Source organism: Peromyscus eremicus, chromosome 4, assembly GCF_949786415.1.
Source record: "Peromyscus eremicus chromosome 4, PerEre_H2_v1, whole genome shotgun sequence".
NCBI lineage: Eukaryota > Metazoa > Chordata > Mammalia > Rodentia > Cricetidae > Peromyscus > Peromyscus eremicus.
The window spans coordinates 116,746,492-116,766,370 of NC_081419.1; the positions used below are offsets into that span (position 1 = coordinate 116,746,492).

Sequence of the window (19,879 nt, forward strand, 5' to 3'; positions counted from 1 at the left end):
CTCTCCTTCGCTCTCCCTCCCCCTTCTCTCCTTTATGCCCCAGATTCCACTTTCACTCTCTCCCTCCCTCTCCCTCTCCAGGGTGTCCTGTATCACCCAGCTCTCGTTCCTCTAACTCCATAACCATTTCTTCACTTTCTAATCTCACTTCTGCAGAAGGAGGTTACCAATACCTGCACTGTGAATGCCAGACAACAGCAGCGGGTTCTTAACAGGTTCTTAATGCTCCACAGTTTATCCCAGATTCCTCCAGAGTAAATACACTGCCACCTCCTAAAGGCAGAAGTGAAAGAAATGGCCTGTGGTGGGGCCAGAAGACTGAGGTATACACACGGAAGCGCCCCAATATCTTCATCAGGGAAATAAATGCTCTCTGAAGCAAGACAGCCCTCAACACTGGTTCCCCTGAACAAGCCTTTAAAACCACAGAGCAGGGCCCTCCCTAAGACAGCAGAGTGAGAGGGATGAAGTCTCGGGTTGCGGCTAGTGACACACTTAGGCCTCTAATTGGACCTCATTTCAAAGGAGGAGGTAACACACAAAGCAAAGCCAGTCACTGTCCGGGGTGAAGAGGTCTCATCTCGAGATAAGAGGATGACATCAAATGAGCAGTTCTACTTCTGTGTCACGCAAGTCCTCACCTCTCAAGTGTCGCCTTTCTGATCTCTGATGACTACTAGTGAATTTTAATTCAACCTGCTTTCTCCTGCGCAGTGAAGCGTCCATGGAGCCTCCTTCAGGGTTCAGGGTCACCCTGCTAACATTTGCAAAGCTTGACAGACTCAAGTCAGTACCTGAAATAGGAAGCCCTCCAACACAGAGGCCCTTTGCTTCCTTGAGTCACAGAGGAGAGATGAGAACAGCCACATGTGTTTATAAAGATAAACAAGCCAATAAAACAAAACCCACACAAAGAAATCAAAGTTCTGGGAGCATCCATGGAGCACAATACTCAGAGCCATGATGAATTCTTTCATGTCTATAAACAAGGCCTCTGGCCCTCCCACAAGTTTTCCCTTCTCCTACTATAATTATCCTCAATGGCCAATCTATATTTTGACTCTGCACTCTGTCTCCAAATACCTTCCCTGATGTTCCAAGTCTCAGTTGAGTCCTCAACTTCACCACAAGCTTCCACAGTACTACAGGACCTAGTACAAAAAAGGTAGGGTTCTACCCAGCTCCAACACCATCACAGGACAACTCAGAAGTGCTAAGTTTATTTTCATAATGATGCCAGAGTGTTATTTTACTTTTTCTTACACATTTCTGGTAGCTAATCAAAATGTGTTAACACACATTAACATTTCCTGTGTTTAAATTTTTTATTTCAATTTCTAATTTGGTAAATATAAATTCTAACAGCCCAGAAAAGAGAACGCTCTTTGGATTCTTCAATAATCATTTTTAATGAATTTATTTGTAATTTGTGTGCATGGGTGTCCACAGAAGAGTCCAGAAGAGGCATCAGATTCCCTGGAACGAAAGTTGTAGATGGCTGTGAGCTATCGTGTGAATGCTGGGAATCAAACCCAGGTCCTCTGAAAGAGCAGACAGTGCTTTTAACTGCTGAGCCATCTCTCCACCCCATTAAATACATTATGAGAGCATTAGAGATGCCCCCAAACCAAAACTGAGAACTGCTGGCCCAGTAGGCCACCTGTCATCACCCAGCAATGTGTAAAACAATCAATCCAGCAATCAATTGAGCAAATCACTAGTTACAAATACATTTCAAAGGCTTAAGGAATGTGGTACAGAAAATAGCTGGGCTTCATCTGGTACTGATTAGTGGCAGCTGCCTTGCAGAAGTCAAGGAAGAAGGGGAAAGATGGCAAAAGAAAAGCAAAGGACAAGAAAATCTTCGGATTCTTCAAAATCAAGAACAAAAGAATCCAAGCCAAGATCAAATCAGCAACAGCCAAGTAGCACTTAATACTCCAGGAAAGGATGACGACTCTTCCTCCTTCAACAGTTCATTTTCATAGTCAGCAAGAAGGGTAGACAATCTCAGAATTACTTTGCTAGTGACCAATGCACACTAAGATTCATGCAATCTCTTAACTTTAATCACCAGTAAAAGTCAAAATCAAAAAGCAGATCACATACTTCAAACATATAATGGCATTACATTATACATTACCATTCCAAAATGTGGGGAAGGGAGCATAGCAAGGAAATACTGGACCAAAGCAAGATGGAAAACCAGCTGAGCAAACTCCAAACTGCATCTCCATGTCTGATGTCAAAACACTCTCCACATCTCCAACTCCATTCAGCTTTGTTGACTGCAACACACTTCTTTCTCTTGGGCTGGTTCCATTCCCTGTCAGCAGCTCTCTTCAGCAGGTATCCCACAACTCTGGCATCTCTAACATCTTAGGTTCTCCAAGGCAATCCTGGCTTCAACTTCATAGCTTCACTCAATGGTCTTTCTACTAGGCCTCCATTCAGGGACACCCCTGAAACATGACTAGCCTCAGTGGCTTTATTCTGTAACTCCTTTCTTCTGTCCTTAACTCTGAACCCAGAACCACGTGGCCAAAGCTGCCAAGTTCTGCTGCTTGCTGGAGCTGAAACATGGCCCACCTCATTCAATTACATCTTCGTCAGCTTTCTGTCTTTCACTGCCTAAGCTTGGCTATCCTGAAACTTGGTCTGTAGACCAGGTTAGAACAGAACTCTGTACTCAAAGACACTCAGCAAAGACCCAATGACTGTAAGACCCTCTTGGCAGAAACTTTCTGTCTTACAGTATCCTAGTCAAGAGTCTCTTCCTTCCAGAAACTTTTGGGGATTTCTCAACTTGGCACTTGGCACCTAGAACAGGAATGAGCACATTTGACATGCGAGTCCATCCATTAGCCAAGCTTACCATAACTGGGTGTTTTTATGCATCATCTGCCTCATTTAGTTGCCACAGTAATATTGGAAGAGAAGGAAGAAGGCAACAGACTCTTAGACTTGAATTTCAGAAGAAAGACTTGAGGCTCAGAGAACTGAAATAATGTAAAATGAGCAAGTGGCCAAGCTGGAATGCGAACTCATGTCTTCAGCTTCCACCCCTGGCAGCAGGCCCTCCACCTGGGGCCCAGATAGCAGCTGGTAGATAGCATCATACAGAGAGAGATGATCTGCTTGGCCTCACTGTAGTCTGTTTCTTTGTTTTAGGCATAATTATGCCAATATCTGAAATTTCAGAGATTTCAATAGCCCAGACTCCCTGTTCCATTCAAAATATGAACATCTATTTATATGCCAGGTACAAGAACTCTAATCCAAGAAGCTGGAAACAGCTCCATTGCTCTCGGAGGAGTCAGATAATAAACCATTAAAGCAAATATGCAAGGTGCCAAATTGTGACCACAAAAAGGAAAAGCAGAGAAGATGATAGAAAACACCAGGAATGGGGGATAGTACCTTTGACGGGTAAAATGAGAAAGCTCACATGAGGAAATGATACCTGAACACAGCTTTGAGGAGGGAAGGAGTGTACTACGTGAACACCTGGAGAAGGGATGCCTCCAGCATATGGACTAGTGAGGAATGGAGAAACACCATCCTTCTAGACCCTGGATTCAGAGAACACAAACAGTGTCCCTTTTACAATGTAGAACTGACATGGAAAGTGATCTGTACTCACTAACTACAGTTCCCTGCCCACTCTGCATGCAGATATAGCCATGTTAACAACTCCCACCAAACGAAGGGGAATGCTAGTGTGTTTTACACACCCTAGCAGCCCTAAAGTGGGTTTAGGGCTCCTCAACCCTATCACTACCTTGTACATCCTTCCACCAGCTACACAGAATGACACCGAGGACCCCAAGAGTAGGGGCTCCAGAAAACGGAAGAAAAAACACCTGCTGACCAGGAATCACAGCAATGGCCTGTTTACATAAGTGTTTATACTGGAGACACTCAAATGTGGAAACAAATGTTACAAAAGGCCCTCAACTTCTTTAACTGTGAAGCAAGAACTCGGTTCCAGCCAGCTTCTCCTCTCATGGGGAACTTCTTGTGGAATATTAGTTTAAGATGTGTTACATTCGTTTATGCTGTGAAATATTTATTTAACATGCAAAGATGTGTTGCATTCTTTTATGTTGCATTTGTTTAACTCTGTAAAGCTGTGCTACTTTGCCTGTCTAAAACACCTAATTGGTCTAACAAAAAGCTGAATGGCCAATGGGTAGGTAGGAGAAAGGATAGGCGGGGCTGCCGGGCAGTGAGAATAAATAGAAGGAGAAGAGGGAGAAGGGGAAAAGGAGAGAGAGAGGACACCAAGGGCCAGCCACCCAGCTACACAGCAAGCCATGGAGTAAGAAATAAGGAAAAGTATTTAGAATAGAGAAAGATAAAAGCCCAGACGCAAGAGGTAGATGGAATAATCAAAATTAAGAAAAGCTGACTAGAAACAACCCAAGCTAAGGCCGGGCTTTCATAAGAAACAATAAGTCTCCGTGCAATTATTTGGGAGCTGGATGGCAGGCCCCCAAAAGAGTATAGAACAAAGAAAAAAAAAAAAAACCAACTACAGGAACTGCTCCAGGCTTGCAGGACCCCTGAAGGCACTGAGCTTGGTCTCTACATTATAATTACTAATTCTGCCTAAAGCCAACCTTGGACACACCACTGAGAACTGCCCTTCTGCAGCTGATTGTAACTCCAGTCCTCCCCTCAGTCCCCACTTCTTACTGACACATGGAACCAGTTAGTTAAAAAAGGTATTAACAGCTGAAAGCCCATATCTACATTCCATTAAAGCAGTGGTTCTAAATCTGTGGGTCGCATACCTGATATCCCGCATATCAAATACCCCTACGATTTATAACGGTAGCAAAATTATAGTTATGAAGTAGCAACAAAATAATTTTATGGTTGGGGGTCACCACAACATAAGAAACTGTATTAAAGGGTCACAGCATTAGGAAGGTTGAGAACCACAACATTAAAGGAAGGGCAGTCCCCAATCTATATAATGGACAGGGCATTCCTGAGGAATGTCATCCATCTTTAGTCGTCACATATGCCAGGGCAAGCAAAGTTGGGAAAACAACAGGGAACGATGTTTTACATGACAACAAAATGTAATGTAGGATCTTGGACTAGATCCTGGACAAAATAAAGGTCTTACCTGAGCAACCTAGGAAATCTAAACGAAGTGTTCCTATCACCAATAATATAATAATACTTTCCAATTTTTTTAAAATATTTATTTATTTATTATGTATACAGAAGAGGGTGCCAGATCTCATTACAGATGGTTGTGAGCCACCATGTGGTTGCTGGGAATTGAACTCATGACCTCTGGAAGGGCAGTCAGGGCCCTTAACCTCTGAGCTATCTCTCCAGCCCCCAATACTTTCCAATTTTAAACCCTAATGCTATGGCATTATGAATCATACATAAGAACTCTGCTATTTTTGCAGTATTTCAACATGAAGAGTTAAAAATATTTTTTAAAAAAATAAGGAAAAGAAAAGCACATTATTTAAGTCATGTTGTATGGGATCCAACCATACCTACTAACAATAGTCTCCCAATTGTCCTATTTGATCAAGTCAATAATAACTCACATGAAGACAAAATCTTTAGAAAAGGGGGGAAAACAGACCAGAATCAACTATTCTCTTTTCTAACATTTCTATGTATATAAATGTATTCACGCATGTGGATGCATGCACAGCTACCATAAGCATGTGTAGGTCAAGGAGAACTTGTGAGTCACTTCTCTTCCACTACCCTGTGGGTGGGTCCCAGAGATCCACCTCAGTCAGGCTTGGTGGCAAGTGCCTTTAACTGCAGAGCCATCTCACAGCCCAGAATCTGCTTTTCAAGGGTTTATTATCTCAACAGCATTTTTCACTTTGAAGTTAGTCTTCATCACCTTGAATCACTTTCTCTTAGAAGTTTCCTGAGAGACTTCAAGGCCCCTTTGCAGGGAGCTTATGGAGTCATTTACCTGTGCCCCAGGCAGAACTGACAAACAGAATCCCTGAGATTCTGAAAATGAGAATCAGCAGGTGCATTGCGGGAAGATCTCACAGGGCCAAGAGGGCCAGGAGAAGCAAGCTCAGGAGAGCAGCACCCTGTGGTGGGCTCTGAACTCTGAAAACTTCATAATTCTCTTTCTGAGTTTCTCGGTCCTCCGGGGACCTTTCACTCCCCACCCCAACTCAGCCCCAGCTTCCAGGGGAAAGAGAACTGATATGCACTAGACAACAATAACCGTGGCACTGTCTCACACTCAAAGTTCAAATTCTACCAACTTCTCTAGACAATAATTGCACTACACTTGGGCTTTTCAGGACGTGGATCATTAAACTGGTTAACAGACATAGTTGTTTTGTTTTATTTTTGTTTTTTAATGTAGCTGAGAGTAGAAAACAGCAGTGTGCACTGAACTGGGAAATGCTTTGCTGAAGACCTGTTGGAAGCAGAGTTCTGAACAATCAACAGCAGCCTTCCAAAACTCCAAAGGTCTTCATTTCAAACAACATGAAAACCCTTCTCCACTGGGGAGAGAGAAACTGCCATAAATGAACCTTATAGTCACAACAATTTTATTAGGAGACCTGAGATGCATTCCTTTGTGGGGAGCAGGTGGAATTCTGAAGTGAACCGATCACAATACTTTCACGCAGAAGTATCTCTCTCAAGATATTTATTAATTACAAAGAAGAAGAAAAAAAAAACATTACCAGTGCAGGGACCAAATAGAGGACATGCTAACCAGGTAATCAAAGTCAGCATTATCAGTAATAAGACCTATTGATATACAGACTTCACATACACCACAGGAAAAGCACAAAATCACGTATGTGATGCTCTTGCCAAAATGCATTAATTCAAGTTAATCATAAAAAAATCACTAAAACCAATGTACTTGTGTGTGAAATTCTCAAAAAAAAGTTTAATACCAATGATAAATGAAAAAGAAAAAACATGAGGTCATAAAAACAAGGGAAGCTTATAAGTCTAAGGCCAGACATGGAGAGATGCCAACTATGGGACACGAGGACCCTGGACTGGATCACAGACGAGGAAATGTAAGGAAGCCAGTGAAATGCAAACAGAGTCGACTGAGCAGCTCTGTGCCAACATGAGTCTCTTGGCTTTTGATCACTGTATCATGTGAAATACTAACATTAAGGGGAAGGTGGGCGAAGGAGGGTGCAGCTGAAGAGTGCATGCTTAAAATTTTACTTAAGTCTAAAAATACTCAAAAACACTTTTCCTCAGGAAAAGACTATAGACTATGCTATCCCATCAACTATGTTTCAGTTAAGCACAATACACATTGTCCTTCCAATTCTCTAACTTAATAGTTAAAGCATGCCACTGGCTATGCGAATTTTACATAATAAATTTAATAAATGGCAAGGATATGAGAGCTATAAACCTTTACCCAGGCCCCTCTCCAGACTGCTTACATGCTTTCTAACACCCAACAAGAATGTAAGATTCCCTTTTCTCCTCCCAGACAGCAACATGACTGATCTACAGAGGTGGAGGCCATGGATCCCTGGTTCCTTACAGGCACTCACACCAAGTAAAGATGTATGTCAGGCAGGTGAGGGCTGCGGGGAGGTGGGGGCTGCGGGGAGATGGGGGCTGCGGGCGTCTACCAGCACCCTTTGTAAGCCCTGAGGAATGCAAACAAGATCCACATCCACGTGGCTCCTGGCTCTGGGGAAGCTCAGGTAAAGGAAGAACAGCAACAAGAATACATCACACACAGGCATGAACACAGAAAGTTGGACGATGGCACCTGCTATGAAGTCAGGAATCCAGAGTAATGTGATAGCAGCTTCCTGGAGGAAGTGGCATTCAGTCAGGATCCTACTCTGATCCTCAGTGTTCCAAGTCTGAGCTAATGACAGGATTGTTGTTGGAGTATATAAGATAATGATGGTGCAGGATTTCGAATTCCTAGCAAATGAATGAGTGGACAGAAATAGTCCACTGTGAAAACCATTACAATGAAAGCACCAACTTCTCAAAGTATTCTAAATTCCACTCGCTCATTGAAATGGACACCAAGTGTCTGAAGAGATCGCTGATCATAGACACACTTCCCCTCCACTAGGCAGAGGCAATGAATAATAAATGCAGTTAATGATGGGAGACACAAAGGCTCACAAAAGAAAGTGGTTCAGGCCAAAAGCAGCAAATGAGTGGAAGGAAGTTTGGGGCCTTGCTCTACCTGTCATGAACAGCTGCCAAAATCCTAGCAAGCCATGACTGACTTCCCATTATGAATTCCTCCCTTGCCTCCTTTTTCATCACTTGAGCTTGACAGACGGCATCAAAGCCAGGAATGAACCCAAGTCTCGTGGCAAGTAAGAGCTGCCTATCACACAACACTGTCATTTCCTCCCTCAGGATTGCAAGTGGAAGTAGAATTAACATGTTCTCTTTCATAAGTGTCAGTGAGGCTGTACAAGAACCTGAAAAACAATAAAAGGCTACTAAACTAACTTGGAAAAATAGTAATGAAACAATGGTGGCTGAAGTAAACCAACCTCAGACCCAACCACTTTATAAGAGGTAACTTCCAGCCTCTAAATAACTCCTCCCTCTTCCACTGACAGATGCTGAGTCTCTCCCTGGTATGTACTTGAACTTATACACTCCAGCTGTCTCACAAACACACAGCCTGTTTGCAGTAAAGTGCAGCCACAAGTATGTTTAGGAAACATTCTAAGTCTGCAAAGAGCATTTTAAAAACATTAGAGCTCAGTAAATGTAAGACCACTATGCTACTTCTGAACTGTCTTCCAGCGTTGCTCATTTGCTTACATTACTTGTCGAGATCACCCAAGGCAAAGGAAAACCTTCCCTGTGCTCCAAACTCCAGGAGTCAGAGACAGTAAGTAGCACCACCCCACAGAGGCCCAGGGGCAGCATCCTAGCTCTCCCATGCACAACCGAGAAACCCCTTTCTCTACCCACAGACTAACATCACTTCCTTCTTTTGCCCCTTTATCCTTCTTCATGTGGACCCCACCCCGACCCCCAACTCCCACACTGATTACTTTTTTTTTTTTTCTCCTTTTTGAAAACACCTGTGCTCGCCACACCTGGGTCCTCTAATAAGCCCAGGTGAGGCACAGCAGCCATGTGCCTCAGAAAAAGAGGAGTGCTTCAGAACCAGCCAGGAAGCAGGACCCAGCTCCCTCAGGCCCACTCCCCTTCCTGGCCCCTCCCCTCCCCCACTCCCCATTAATTCTCTTCCTGAGTCCCCCACTCCCCACTCCTCTTCCTGAGCCCCCCACCCCCCACTCCTCTTCCTGAGCCCCCCTATTCCCCTCTCCTCTTCCTGAGCCCCCCACCCCCCTCTCCTCTTCCTGAGCCCCCCACCCCCCTCTCCTCTTCCTGAGCCCTCTCTCCCTCTCCCTTGCTACCTTCCTTCTCCCACTCACTGGAAAGAAGTTAACAGGTGCCAGTCCTGAGCCTTTGTGGCCCACCATACCTCAAGACAGACCCATGCAGCCACAGCAGCTCTTCGCCCCTCAAATCACACAGCCCCTCCAGCAGTCCTACTGAGAGCCTAAGCTGCCAGTGGACTTGGTCTTGAGCCACACAACCTCCAAGGCTGGTGAGCTAATCGCCAACCCAGACTCAACCCAAGACTTGGCAGGACAGTCCTACTCCCCTGCTGTCCTCCCTCCTCTCTTCATGTCCGCTCTCTCCCCTAGGTGTCTGTCTCAGGGAGGGTTACCATTACTAGGATGAAACACCATAGCCAAAAGCAGGTGTGGGAGGAAAGGCTTTATTTGGCTTACACTTCCCCTCCATAGTCTCTCCCTAAAGAAGTCGTGACAGGAACTCAGACGGGGCAGGAACCTGGAGGTAGCAGCTGATGCACAGGCCATGCAGGGGTACTGATTATTGGTTTGCTCCCTTGGCTTGCTCAGAGCCTGCTTTCTTATAGAACCCAGGACCACCTGCCCAGGGGTGGCCCCACCTACAATGGCTGTGCCCTTTCCCACCAATCACTAATTAAGAAAATGCTTTACAAGCTTGCCTACAACCTTTTTGTTGTTGTTTTCTTTTTTTGCATTTTCGAGACAGGGTTTCTCTGTGTAACAGCTCTGACTGTCCTGGAACTTGCTTTGTAGACCAGGCTGGCCTCAAACTCACAGAGATCCACCTGCCTTATGGAGGCATCTTCTCATTCAAGGATCCCTCCTCTCAGGTGACTCTAGCTTGTGTCAAGTTGACACAAAACTAGTGAGCAGAGGGTCACGGCTCCCTCCCTGCATGATGACTGAAATTACGAGCAACAGTATCGCTAGGGTTTACTGACAGGTTACTGGGCATATGGAGGTGTGCCAAATACTTTATCACTTCATCTTCTTCCCAACGACCTACGCGATACTATCTGAAGGCAGCAGGTCTCAAATGTGATGTCAGGACCTTTTTATGATCTTAAAAATGATCAAAGAGCCCTAAGAATTCTTGTATGTTTGTGTTACATGTACATGTGCATGTATGTACTGTGTGAGGGTGCATGTGAACATGTTTAAGTATGCAGGTGTGGAGGACAAAGGTTAAAGTGGGGTATTCCTTGACTGCTTGCCACCTAATTTTTTGAGATGGCGTCTCTCACTGAAGCATTGTTAGGCTCAGCAAGCACTGTTGACCCATCTCCCCAACCCCTATCGGCAAAAATTCTTATTAATTTTGTAAACAAAATGCAAAGAACAGCCCACAGAGCCAGGACAGTATCATACATTGTGTGCTTCTGGAAAACTCCACTGTATGTTTATGAAATAATCTCAAGAAGAAACACCATCAGCAAAGAGCATCTGTAACAGTCCCTTGTTCAGTCTCTGACCAACTAACTTGACACAGGTTAGGAAAGTTTATTTCCATTCATGGTTTCAGAGGGTCTCAGTCTATCATGCCGAGGAGGGTACAGACGAACAGCTCAGTTAATGGCTGAAAGGCCTGCATCTAGTGACCCACTTCCGGCACTTTGGTTTCACCTCCTCAAACTTCCACAGCCTCCCAAAATAGTGCCACCAGCTGGAGAAGAAGTGTACAAAACACGAGCCCATGGGGAACATTTATAATGCGAAACATAACATGCATGCCCATTAGACCGTGAAAGTCACAGTTTAAAGGGCCAACTGCAAGCAACTCAGCTTTATTATAAATTGTTTTATTTGTAAGACCCTCCCAACAGTCTCAATGATTCCCAGCTGCCTCTAGAACACATCCAGAAAAATGAGGATTTAAGAGAAGGGAAACTAAGCCTTACCAAGTATAAGTGACATGGCAAGTCACACAGCCTACTGAAGAACTCTGGTCTTGGTTACACAGATCTGCTGCGTATCTCTTCTTTCTTCACTATAGTGACAGTGCTCACTTCCACCAAAGCAACCAATACCTTTCAGTACCTAACCTCCAAGCCAATAACTCACCTCAGCTCCCACTGCCTGCATCTCCCACCAGCACCCCACTATGCACCTTCCTGTCCCCCAGTCAGCTCCCTTACAGGCACTCACACCTTGGAACAAACATTCTTCTACCTAATGAAGCCCCAAACCTTAAGCCATCTTTGACTCTTTGGCCTTTTTGCACACTGACTAGTCTTCACAATTTCTCATGGAACAATAAAACCAAGGATATAAAAAGTATAGATGTAATGGCCCCACACAAGCAGAGGAGGAACAGTCTGTATGCAAACATACCAAAACTTTGCAAGTAGTCATCTCTGAATCATAGAATTTAGAGGAATTTATAAGTTAAATTCCTTATGTACACATCTATGGATGACACATTTGTCTTAGTGTGGTTTCTATTGCTGTGATAAAACACCATGACCAAAAGCAACCTCGGGCGGAAAAGATTGACTTCATCTTACAAGTCCCAGGTCACACTCAATCTCTGAGGGAAGTCAGGGTAGGAACTCAAGGCAGGAACCTGGAGGCAGGAACTGAAGCAGAGACCGTGGAGGGGTGCTGCTGACTTGTTCTCCAAGGCTCACTCTACCTGGCTTCTTATACAATCTGGACTACCAGCCCAGGGTTGACACCACCCACAGTGGGCCAGGCCCTTCCATCATTAATCAAGACGATGCCCCCACAGACTTGCCTATATTGCCAATCTGAGGCTTTTGAAGCACTTAGAACAACTGAGTAACGAAATTTTTTATTTTAAAGTTTAAATGGCCAACAGCAACCATACTGACAGGACAGGATTCTGAACTTAAAAGAAAAGCCCTAACAATCAACACTCTGCCTTCTGACTCTTAAGTTCTCAAAAATGTTAAAATACTGAAACTTATTCCTACCTCACTGGAACCGAGTGCCCCAACCCCTCATCAAAGTCTTCTGTACACTGGAAGGACTTTAAGCCAGGTGTGAAGGACTTCAGGAAGTTGAAATTAACAGACAGGCTTAAATCCCAAAGTCCTCTGTGATTGTTTCCCTCTCTGAACCTTGGTCCTCAACTAGAGAATGGGCTTGCAATACCAGCTCCCAAAGAGCATCCCCAAGCACTTACCACTTATTGTATTTAGTAAATGGTCCCTCGTAATATTCCTACAGTGTTCAACTCAAACTCTAACTTGCCTGAGATCCCAGAAACTTCTACCCAAGATCCTGGTGTCCCCCAGGTGCTCCATCTGAACTATAAGAGGATTCCATCACTACTGTTGGATGTCTGGATATCTATGCCTCCACAACCACCAGACTAGCAAGTCCCTAGGGCCCAAGACCTCTGTCATCCAACAGCTCTCAAGCAACAAGTGCCCATACACAGGGCTCTGAAGGGAATCAGAGCTAGCTCAGCTCAGCACTGTCATCCAAGAGGTCTCAGTCTCCCTCTAAACAGTAAGGACAAAAGGCCCACAGTGTTTGCCTAGCATGCATGAAGACCTGTGTTCGCACCCCAACACTGCATCAAACAAGGCAAGGAAGCATAAAACCAAACCAAGTGCTCAGGAGATGGAGACAGGAGGATCAGAAGTTTAAGGTCATCCTCAGTTACATAGCAAGTTCAAGGCCAGCATGGGATAGAAGAGATCCTGTCTCAGAAGGAAAGAAAAGAAAAAAAAAAAAAAAAAAAAAAAAAAAGGCTAGGTCAGTCATTGTCATTTGGTGGAAGGAGGAAGAGGTTGCCAGGGTGAAAAGATAAGAGACTCCCGTGGAGTCTGGCACGGAACAGTGTCTGAACAGGTTCCTTCCCATCTTCCATCTAGGACAAATCTGCCCACCTACCCTCCCAGACTGACCAGGAACTACCTTTCTTTGGATCTTATCTTGATCTTAAAAGAGGAAGAAGACTTGGCTGGACCCTAAAGGAACTGATCCCAGTCAAAATGCCACTGGCACTTTTTCCTTCTCTACTGATCTGGAGTGACAGGAGGGTAAACTGTACCTGCGATGCTAATCAGGAAGGCTAAGATCCTACAGAAAGTTGATCTGCCTTAGGGAGCACAGCCCTTTACGAGGAACAGCCACAAAACAAGGTAGGCACATGTACAGCACTTGGTAAATATTTCTTTTTATACTTTTTTTAAAAAAAGTTACAATCATTAAACTGTAATAATAATGATAAGAAGATGAGGAAGTGGAGGAGAGGAAGAGGAGGAGGAAGAATTTTGTGGTAATATGGTGTTAGGGATGCAAATGCTCACCTATGAGACACACCATTAGGCCCACCACATGCAACTTTACAGAGCCCCTGCTATGCCAGGCACCAAGTGAGGAGTCTCTATCTTTTTGTCTCTATCATTAGACCTCCACACTGTGTTTGCCACACTGCCAGCTGCAACTCATCAGTCCACCTGAGATCAGCCTAGTCATCCAAAACAAGCATTTTAAATGAAATAATACAATAATGTAGAATAGAAAATATTAGAGTCAATTACATATGTGCATAAATACCTCATGTGTCCTTTTACTAATCTACAGACCAACAAATTAAACTGTATGTCTCCTTGTGGATCAGCCAACAACAACAACAAAGTCCAGATTTGTGAGACTGCATGGTAGCTATAATTATTAGCAAATCTTACAGACATAAAAACTGACACTTAGGACAATTAAGTATCTTGCTCAGATTTATGTTGTTCAGAAATGAAACTAAAAATTTAACTCAAGACCTTCTGCCCTAAGGCTCTGACCTTCTTACAGTATCAAAAACCCTGAAGGATCATCAAGTGTTTTCATGAGATATCACTCATCCCAGCTATTCAGGAACAGGGAAGGAAAGATGGAAAGTTCAAGGCCTGCATGGGCTACACAGTGAGTTCAAACCAGCCTGGGCAACCTGCTCAAAATAAGTGAGACTTAGACTCAAGAGGCCTGGAGATTCAATGCCTAATACTACAAACAAAATAGGAAAAAAAAAAAAAAAAAACCCTAAGAAGGGAAATTAACAGGAAATAGAAAAAATCAGTTAATAAATTATCTTGTCTCTTGTCTTTCTCTGTGGTGGTTTGTTTTTTTTTTTTTTGTGGAAGGGTTGGGGGAGTGGGGGGAGATTGAAGTTGGTATTTTGATACAGGATCTAACTCTATAGCCTAAGCTGGACTCAAACTGGTGATCCTGCTGCCTCAACTTCCAGAACTCCAGATGTGAGCCACCATGCCCAGCTTGTTACATGTCCAAAGAAAAAGAAAAAAAATAATAAAAATAAAAATAGAACCTATAAGATTACAGAAATGGCAAAATCAACAGAACAATAGAAGAAGTCACAAAGGAAAACATATATAATGTATAAAATGTTAAACTTCTGCCTATAAAAGCCGTGGGCAAAGTTTTGTGTCTGCTAATGGCTTACTCATTTTTTAAAGTATGGCCCTTATTTTGGGCAAGTCAGCTATGGGCTACAGTCTCAATACGTGTTCATCTGACACTCAGAAGCTAAAACCTTACCAAGCCCCATGGTTTTAAGTCGGGAGGGCAAAAACCCTCCTCAATGGGTTTATCATGCTCATAAAACAGGCCCAAGGAATTTTCCCCTTGACCCATATGAGGACATAGCAAAGGTGCCTTCCTCAGACACTGTATCAGCCAGTACCCTGAGCTTGGACTTGCCAGCTCCCAGAACCACAAGGGATAAATGTCTGTTGTTTTTTAGGCACCCAGTTGTATATTTTGTTATAGTACCCTTAATGGACTAAGGTACTGTGGTGATATATTGTGCACCCCAATAAAACTTCTCTGGGGATCAGAGGACAGAGCCAGACACTAGATTAAACATAGAAGCCAGACAGTGATGGCACACACCTTTAATCCTAGGACTAGGGAGGCAGAGATCCATCCGATCTCTGTGAGTTTAAGGCCACACTGGGAACACAGCTAAGCAGCATGGCACACGCCTTTAATCCCAGCACATGAGAACTCATGCCTTTGCTACCAAGTATTTGGGAAGCACAGATAGATGCCTTTAATCCCAGCACTAGGAAGGAAGGAAGATGGCAGGGCACAGAAAGGTATATAAGGTGTGAGTAAATAGGAAGTCTTGCTCTTGAGGCTGAGGATTTCGTAGAAGTAAGAACGTGGCTGGCTTGTTCTGTTTCTCTGATTTTTCAGCTCTGGGTTTTTTATTTATTTATTTGTTTGTTTATTTATTTATTTATTAATAAGATCGTTTAGCGCCAGGCAGTGGTGGCGCATACCTTTAATCCCAGCACTTGGGAGGCAGAGCCAGGCGGATCTCTGTGAGCTTGAGGCCAGTCTGGGCTACCAAGTGAGTTCCAGGAAAGGCACAAAGCTACACAGAGAAACCCTGTCTTGAAAAACTAAAAAGATCATTTAGCAATTCATGTTACAAAGCACTGCCTCCCAATCTGTAAAAATAGCATAACAATATTCCTCTACTACTAAAAGTTGTGCAAGGATTTGGTGCTCCTACCAGATAGTTGGACACATAATATACTCTCTTGAGCTACAGAGTGAATTCAAGGCCAGACTAGGCAACCTGATCAAAATAAAAAGGGAAACTCTGTCTCAAAATATGGACTATAAAGATGACCAAGGCTCTAGTTCATCTACTTCAGTAGTATTGAACCTGAAACGCATGTACAAAGCCCTGTGTTCAATTCCTAGTATAAAGCAAAAAAGAGGAGGAGGAGGAGGAGGAGGAGGAGGAGGAGGAGGAGGAGGAGGAGGAGGAGGAGGAGGAGGAAAAGGAAAAGAAGGAGGACAAACAGGAAACAGACAAGTCAGATACTGAATTAGGATCTCTGCATCTGGAATGGCTTCTCCTGCCACATAATCCATTAGGCAGTGAAAACAAACATGGCTGGGATCATGTTCACACAGGGAAGACGGAGGGCTGTAAAGGCTCAGAACTCACACCAACTCATACTGGCCCCTCTTCTTCAGATGGCTCCAGGAGCGCCCTCACTTCATTCCAGGCCTCTTTCTGCCTTTGGTGCCATAGCCTGAAGCTTTCTTACTTGTAATATTAACTTTAAACAACCACTAAATAAATAAATAACAACTTCCTTCAGCTGTCTCCAACAATCACCTGAAATTCTTCCCAGCCAGAACCAATGTCTCTAAGTAGCTTTTAAAAATCATACAAGCAAGTTTATAATCATTAACCCTACAACTATTCATGAATGTGAAAATTCAAATAGTAAGAGAGGAAAAAGAAAAATATTCCATCTTTGCCATCCATCTTCCTTCACAGAGGCACCACTGTTAGCTCCCTTATAAACTGCTCCTCATAGGCCGAGCTGGCTCTCTATAGTTTCTTCACCCACATATACACACACTCTATTCTACTATATGTGTGTGTGTATGTATCTTTCTTTGCTCAGTCTTCTAACTTGGTGTTAGTTCATTTACAATGAATCCACACTTTCTACAAGCTGCAAAGAATTCCACTACGTGACTTCAGTTACAAATTTAACAAATCTCCTGTGTTTCTAATATTCTGGTCACTTCATGATTTTTTTTATTGTTGCTGTTATAACAAAGCCACACCATCCTTATAAACACATCTTGGTAGATAAAACTTTTATCCACATATTAAACTTTTTTACAAATGAAGTTATCAGAGCAGTGGTAAACCCAATTACTTTCAATCACCACCGTGGACTTATTTATTATTAGGTCAAATACTTCAGGTTGCCATTGGCGTCTCCCTTTATACTGCCACTTTCTGGATCTGGATCCTGAAACCACACTTAGAAAAGTTACTGGTATCCTCACCGCTTGGACCAAGGACCTCCTTCATTTTCGTAACATTTGATACCAGGGGACTCTTGCTCCTGTCAGAACAGTGTACTGTGCTGGTTCACTTCCATGGCAGCCAGCCCTTCTCCTCCTGGAAACCTGAAGACAGGCATAGCCAATCTCCAATTCTCATTCTCCTCTACAGAGTTCTGCATGATCATCCCAGAAGCATGGAGACTTAACCAGGATTCCAACCATCTGCTGACCGCCTCAAGCAAAAAACGTGATGTCCTAGTCCCCACACTTCAAAGAACAAGTTAAACATGCGTGCAGCACTCACTGTCTGGTAACTCACTTACTGGACTTCATGCATGTCTGAATGGCTGAGAATGCTCTCCTCAAAGCTTTCCAGCTCTTTGAACATCACACTTCAGCTAATGACTCTCAATAGTCTCCCTCTTCCTTCTTCTTTCTATGCAATGAGCTGCCAGCTTCTACCAAGTCTACCAGGGAACTGTCTTGGTATATCTACCCAACCTTCCCATTTCCACCTTTGGTCCAATTCATTGGGACCTTCTGACCCAATCCTGGTGCCACTAGCACTACTTGCTGGGCACAGACATCACATCTGTCTGTCTCCTCAAGGTATATGGCCTCTGTAATTGTTTCCTGCCTCCATGGGCCTGGACTCAACGCTTACACTGACAAGACATTGAACTCACAGCACCTCTGCCAGAAGGTCCAAGCTGATCAATCTTGTCCATGTATTATCATGCCTCCCTCATTAGACAGTGGGCTCCTAAACGACACTTACCAACACCTCATCTGCCTTCTACTCCAGAGCCCAGCATAATGTGGTACATTTGTACATATTTTCTAAAGTTATCTGATACTATTTTCTAGCATATGTTCATATTATTCCAAAAGAGAACTCTTTATATGCAAATCCTTACTAAAGAAAAATATTTTAAAATCATCTAAAAGATTTTGGTGCCTATTTATCTTGTATGACTGGGTGTGTAAGGAAACAAATATTCTACTGGACTCTCTCTCTCTCTCTCTCTCACACACACACACACACACACACACACACACACACGACCATATATACCTCAAACTCCCTAAAAAGTTTTAGAAGTAACTTGAAAATCACACACACAAAACTCATGGACTTCTAAAAGCGCTGGTATTTAATGATTATATATCAGGATAATGGCTCTTCTACTTGCCAATAGGAAAAAGAGATTCAAGAGAGACTAGTAAAATCCCTTGATTTTATTATCTTCTGGTGCCCTAAACGGCTGTCAGAATCAACAAACACCGAGCTCCAGAAGTTGACAGTATGACTCAGGGAGAAAGGCCATATGGTAAGTCAAATGTCCAAGAACTGAAACAGCAATAAATACAAATGGTTTTGTGTGACCTCTGCCCGTCAACCCGGAGGGCATCCACTTAGATGTACTTCAGTCTCTGAAGTGAAGCCCATTTAAAAGTTAACTTTCTCAACATACCTTTCTAAACTGAGGAGGAAGTCACTGAAAAAGGTTTTCAGCCAAAAGAGGGGAGTCACACTGCAAAGCACTACTTTGTAGGAAAACATGAGCGACTGCACTCTAAACGTGTTCTCGATTTGTGCCCCCTTAACATCAGCATTAGTTAAACACATGCCACGTGACTCCCCTTCAAGGAGTCAAAACTTTGTTCAAGTTTCCTCATCCCCCACATAAACCTTCAGAACTGCTAAGTTACTGAGTGGGTCCACGTTCAGGGACTGGGAAACCTCTCCAGATTAAAAAGTGGCATGATTCATAGAGACGTCTTGAGTTGGCACAAAAGAGGGTGTGCCTGGCAGCTCGGGGAACCCCTCACACTTCCATGACCCCCCCCCCAAATATTTCAATTCAGGACCGTGGCCCCTTGGTGTTTTTTTTAAAGGGCCAACCAGCAAGCCTCACGTTACTGGGATGGGTACTGTATGTGACAATCTCCCCAGCCTCGCGAACACTTTCCTTCAGAGTCCCCTTCAACGCGGGAGATCTTAACTCATCCGGGCCGCCAGGGCCACTGGCAGGGCCGGGTGGGTCAGGAGTTTGTCCCTTTGAAATCCAGATTGGCCTGTGAGCGGAGCTGGAGACCGGCTGCCCGGGGTTGGGGTGTGGCGAGGGTGGGGGGCGGGAGGCCCCACTCACCTGCGATTCATGGGCCGGACTCTCACGGCCACCTTGACCGATGCCATGGCTCATCCCGGCCCGGCCCGCGGGGGCTCCCACCAGGCCTGCACCCCGCGGCCGGCGGCCACTCCAGCGACTGTGCCCGCGCCCCCGCCCACTTCCCTCTCACCCGCCCCTCGGCAGGGGCCGACCTGGAGTTGCGAAGCGGCCACACCTGCCAGGCCACTGAGCATGCCCAGAGCGGCTCCGGCCCGCGTGATCCGCGCACCGGGGTTTGGCGGCGGCCCACGGCGCGAAGGGGCGGGGCCTGGAAGCCTGAGCACCGCCTCCTGGGTGGCCTCGCCTTGGAGTCAATGGCAACCAGCTGGGAGTACTAACCCGGAAAAGCCAAATCCAGTCGGGCCCTGAGAATCAAGGAAAGTGAGATCGCCGTATTCTTGGACCTTCTTTGCAACCATTAACAAGGATCTGGCTTTATCCAGCCCGTGCTGATCAACTCATCTGTCTTGCTGAGAAGCAAGCAGTCATACAATCGTACAGTCGTGGGGAAAGGTCTAA

The 19,879-nt window shown here is 44.4% G+C and overlaps 1 protein-coding gene across 2 annotated transcripts in view; it reads right to left on the reverse strand.

Annotated features, from left to right (window-relative positions):
* Nucleotides 1–19,577, reverse strand: part of Kif16b (kinesin family member 16B) — a 279,683-nt gene extending 260,106 nt beyond the window's left edge. Inside the window, exon 1 of one of the 2 annotated variants that reach the window (XM_059261536.1) lies at nucleotides 19,340–19,577. In XM_059261536.1, the coding sequence (XP_059117519.1) occupies nucleotides 19,340–19,386 (47 nt within the window). In that variant the 5' untranslated portion in view covers nucleotides 19,387–19,577. The remainder of the gene's footprint in view (nucleotides 1–19,339) is intronic. The other variant, XM_059261535.1, reaches the window with a different exon arrangement.
* Between the last annotated feature and the right edge of the window lie 302 nt (nucleotides 19,578–19,879).